The 4,929-nt window shown below is 44.1% G+C and overlaps 2 protein-coding genes across 2 annotated transcripts; both read left to right on the top strand.

Annotated features, from left to right (window-relative positions):
• Positions 1 to 630: 630 nt before the first annotated feature.
• LOC145947713 (uncharacterized) lies at positions 631 to 1,485 on the top strand. The gene has a single exon (XM_083057490.1). It carries the CDS (start codon positions 631 to 633, stop codon positions 1,483 to 1,485), a length of 855 nt encoding a protein of 284 aa, XP_082913616.1.
• A 705-nt stretch (positions 1,486 to 2,190) lies between these two features.
• LOC145947711 (uncharacterized) lies at positions 2,191 to 2,703 on the top strand. The gene has a single exon (XM_083057489.1). The coding sequence runs from the start codon at positions 2,191 to 2,193 to the stop codon at positions 2,701 to 2,703; it is 513 nt and encodes a 170-aa protein (XP_082913615.1).
• Positions 2,704 to 4,929: the final 2,226 nt, after the last annotated feature.

The following is a 4,929-nucleotide window of genomic DNA, read 5'->3' as shown; positions in this document are numbered from 1 at the left end:
GACGTATTATGACGAATTACAGAACGGAGGAGCTCGCGGAGATGGAATTCCACGAGTTTTCGCCGGATCGCCCTATCAACGCGGGCACAGTATCGGAAGTTTTCTCGGAGGCTTATTCAGACGCGTGCTGCCTTATCTAGGTACTGCTGCGCGGGCAGTGGGTAAAGAGGCTTTACGCGCGAGCGTTAATATAATCGATGATGTAGAAAACAATACACCGTTCAAGGTAGCGGCCAAACATCGTTTTAAAGAATCGCGTAACAATCTCAAAAGACAGGCTAAAGAAAAAATAACTAGCCTCATGAAAGGTTCGGAATATAAATCGGAATATAAGCGAAAATATACGTAGCTCATTTCCCTTTTGCCGGGCTTGACATGCGCATCGTTAAATGCCGTCGCTCGAATAAGAAAAGTTTATCGAAAATCAAGGCAAAAAAGAAGACGAAATCATCGAAGAATAAGAGGAAGAAAACCCGTACGAGGGTAAAAAGACTCAGCACAACTGCGAAACGACGTAAAATTGGCAAAAAACGTACCGTATCTGATATATTTTCTTTAACAACGCTATTTTAATTCACACACCTTGAACCACGACGAAGACAACAACGACGAAATAATTGTCAGTGAAGTATGTCTTTTCTTCACACGCATTCAAACGAGTGTTTAAAGAGCGAACTTGATCTCTTTTCTTTACCGCCTACGCAGACTAGTATCGAGAGCTCGCAATGGATTCATTACAAACCCGTGACCTCTCTCTCGGACGATTCACCGATAGAATTCGTCCCTGGTCACGGCGAAGAATATCTAGATCTCACGCATACCCTGCTGAGTCTTCGCGTGCGTGCAAAATCGGGCGACGATTCAACGGCTCGAGCTCCAGGAACAACCGACGCAGCCGCAGAGACCATCGTAGGACCCGTAAATCATTTACTTCATTCTATTTTCAATCAGGTCGACGTGTATTTCAATCAAAAGCTCTTGTCGCCTGCAAATAACGCTTACGCGTACCGCGCGTACATCGAGGCATTGTTAAATTATTCTTCACCCGCAAAAACTTCTCATCTAACTTCATGTCTATGGGACGCGGACACACCGGGTCGCATGGACGAATCGCTGGAATCGAAAGGCAATACCGCTCTCGTGAGACGCGCCCATTACATTCGCAACGGGCGAGCGATAAATCTTATAGAACATCTGCATTGCGACGTTTTCAATCAAGACAAATTCTTAATTAACGGCGTGGAAGTAAGATTAAGACTCGTCCGCTCGAAAGATTTATTTTGTCTCATGGAAAGCAACAGCATGTCGAAAATACATATTCTCGATGCCAGTTTGCTAGTGAGAAGAGCGAAACTAAGTGCCGGAGTGTTACTCGCACATGCTAGAATGCTGAGTAAAGTTACGGCTAAATATCCGCTTACGAGAGTCGAGGTTAAAACATTTACGATTCACAGCGGTGTGTGTTGTGGGGGAATCATTAGATAACGTAATATTCAGACAACTGCCGAAACGAATAATAGTCGGTTTCGTTAATAACAAAGCATTTAATGGAGATAGAAAATTAAATCCGTTTAATTTTAAAAATTACAGCATAAATTTCTTCTCTCTGTACGTCGACGGTACACAAATTTTCCTAGTAAATCGTTACAGCCGATTTTCTCGCCGGAAGAACCGCTTTACGTATCGACGTAAGGGAAACGGGCATCCATTTCTTGAACGAGGGAAATTCTATAAGTAGAGATGATTATTCCAAGGGACACACTCTTTTTGCTTTTGATCTCACACCTGATTTGTCCGCTAATTGCTCTGGTCATTGGAATCTCGTGAGACACGGTAGTTTATGATTAGAGGTACGTTTCGAAAAGGCGCTCACCGAGACAATTAACTGTATTGTTTACGCAGAATTTGATAATGTAATAGAAATCGACTCGTCTCGTCAAGTCATTGTCGATTTTTCCGGTTAAATTTTTTATCACGGTATGCCTCTCGTTGCAACATATTCGATTAAACATTTTTACGTATTTTTCTTATCCCCACCCTCCTCCACTTTCATTCGCCGATGCGTTTCACGAGAAAAGAACTTATAATGTAACGAAAAGAAATATCAGTTTCCTTCGAGACGCTCTCGTCGACGGTTCGTGAAATGCTTAAACCTCGCCAACAAAAACGTATAAGTTTTTTCTTCGCAATATGGATATAGTCATCGACATACAAGGCTTCCGCGATGCGAGCGAGAAGTTTCTTCCCAAGGAAGTCGCGGTTGTCGCGATTAACGCGTCGATCGTCGACCACTGGATTATGATGCCGCCGCATCCGTTCACTGAATTACCCGAAAAAGTAAGACGACAAAACTGCTGGCTCACACGAAATTATCATGGGATCGAATGGTTCGATGGCGAGGCTAATCCAAAATATTTTACATTGCATTTACGTGAAATTATAAGGCACACGCGTCACATTTACGTTAGAGGCAGTGAAAAAGCACATTACTTGCGAAATCTACTTTCCAGAGAGATATATAATTTGGAAGGTATCTCTCCAGCATTCAAAAATCTAATGTTAGAGGGAGAGTGCGGACAATATTGCGCTCATCACGGAATTCGAAAAATCTTTCATTGCGCGTTACATAACGCTTACAAATTGAAACGTTGGCTACTCGATCAAAATAATAGCGGCAGCAGCGATACTCTCAGCGTAAATTAACCCGATACTTGTGTTACGTCCAGACTCAAGGAAGGAAGAGTCGAAAGGAAGGACGTGACTAAATTTATCTTTTCGAACGACGGCAGACTATCCGTCTGTTCGACCCGAACGAACGTCTGGGCCCAAATAGGTCAACGACCGCAAGGGTCGCTCTTACTCTATTTAAAGGGCCGTTCGCTCGGTGGTCCCTTTTTGGCAAGAGAATTTAATCTCTTTTACGCAGGATGGGACCTTGTGCGATCCTGGTTTACGGGAATGAGTGGGAACGGGTTATTAATAAATGAAAATCATTTATTTTGAAATTTATAAATTTATTCCTAATATAAAGACGAAAGAATTTATATACATAATAATATTATTGACGGACTTAGTTGCTAATGAAGAGTGAATGTATGTGTATGTGTCGCGGGTGATACATTAGTACGGAGGTCTTCAATCGGGGCAGAAAGGGGTAAGAGTTATTGTTTAAATTTTAGAGTCCCGATTGGTGGTTACAATAATTTAAATGGTAATAGGTATATAAAATTAGTGTCCATGTGTGTGCGTGTAAGAGAGACTTCTAGGTTATATGAGTTCGGTAATTATGGCGGTGGAGGGGGGATAGGTTCGTAGGAGAAGATGTGCAGGGACGGCTAAAGGATATCTACGCCCGGGAACATACCAGGGGATGATGTTATTCCTATCAGTGGTCTCTAGAAATTCGCGTAAGGCCTCGTGGTCTACGGGGCCTGGACCAATCGTGAAAGCTCCCTCAGGGACTTCTCGTATCCCTGGGAGCTGGTTTATCAGCCAAGCTCTGAATTGCTCGTATGAGAGCTTGGCAGGCGATTCTGATTCCTCGGAATCGTCGTCGCTGATATCTACTATCTCAAACCCTTCCGGATGTTCCCTATTTACAGAGGACGTTGGGGATGAGGGAGGAGAATCTTCAAGGGTGATTGTTGAGGGAGCCGGAGACGGAGATCTAGGTGGGTCAGGGCGTTCGGGAGAAGCAGGGGGAAGAAAGGGAGAAGGGCTCCGCGGAGAATCGGCGTCCTCAGAGGAAACAGAGGAGTGAGGGAAAGGGGCCCGCTGAGGTATAGCGGGTTCGGGAGAAAGAGGAGAAGGAGTTCGCGGGGAATCGAAAAATTCTGCAGAAGCAGAGGTAGCGGGAGACGGCGTCAGCGGGGTTTCTATATGTTCGGGTGAGGAAATAGGAGAGACCGTAGGGTGATATGTATTAGTTGTCTCTGTGTGGATCGGTGTGTTAATTTTTCCTAGGGAGCCGAAGGTTTCGCCCGCAGCCAGACTCCGTGCCAACGCTTTCTTTAACCGCCTATTACGTCGGTTTCGCGCCAATTTAGCAGCGGTTCGCGAGGGTCGTCTCCTTGGATTTTCCACTACGAGAGCGAATAATAAAGTAACCGGGCAAGAAGAGTTTTTACTGAAAAATAACTCTGGGAGTTCTTGTAAGAGAAAAAAAAAGTATATATATATATTTATTTTTATATAATTTTGATATTTTAATTATTTAATAATTTAGTTAGTTATTGTATTACTTATTTGTTCATTCAAGAGAGAGAGAGAGAGAGAGAGAGAGAGAGAGAGAGAGAGAGAGAGAGAGTGAGAGAGAGTAAATCACGGATTGCTCCGCTATCGCGGGAAATCCGGAGTGATTTCAAAAGATAAAGGGATGATAGAAATCACGGATTGCTCCGCTATTGCGGGAAATCCAGAGTGATTTCGAGAGAAAGAGGAGATGGAAGAAATCACGGATTGCTCCGCTATTGCGGGAAATCCGGAGTGATTTCAAAAGGTAAGGGGATGATAGAAATCACGGATTGCTCCGCTATCGCGGGAAATCCACAGTGATTTCGAGAGAGAGAGAGAAGATGGAAGAAATCACGGATTGCTCCGCTATCGCGGGAAATCCGGAGTGATTTCAAAAGGTAAGGGGATGATAGAAATCACGGATTGCTCCGCTATCGCGGGAAATCCGGAGTGATTTCAAAAGGTAAGGGGATGATAGAAATCACGGATTGCTCCGCTATCGCGGGAAATCCGGAGTGATTTCAAAAGGTAAGGGGATGATAGAAATCACGGATTGCTCCGCTATCGCGGGAAATCCAGAGTGATTTCGAGAGAGAGAGAAGATGGAAGAAATCACGGATTGCTCCGCTATCGCGGGAAATCCGGAGTGATTTCGAGGGGGAGAGAGAGATAAGGATGGGGGAAGAAAGGACAGTT

The sequence above is a fragment of the Prenolepis imparis genome, unplaced genomic scaffold, assembly GCF_030444845.1.
Source record: "Prenolepis imparis isolate NDT839.2.m4 unplaced genomic scaffold, iyPreImpa1.0 SCAF_126, whole genome shotgun sequence".
In the NCBI taxonomy this organism is placed as follows: Eukaryota; Metazoa; Arthropoda; class Insecta; order Hymenoptera; family Formicidae; genus Prenolepis; species Prenolepis imparis.
Note: the sequence above shows the minus strand (reverse complement) of the source record. Positions and strands in the feature narration are given on the sequence as shown.

Bases quoted from the DNA above. Each gene is read 5' to 3' on its own strand.
- LOC145947711 (XM_083057489.1), top strand. From the start codon at position 2,191: ATGGATATAGTCATCGACATACAAGGCTTCCGCGATGCGAGCGAGAAG.
- LOC145947713 (XM_083057490.1), top strand. From the start codon at position 631: ATGTCTTTTCTTCACACGCATTCAAACGAGTGTTTAAAGAGCGAACTT.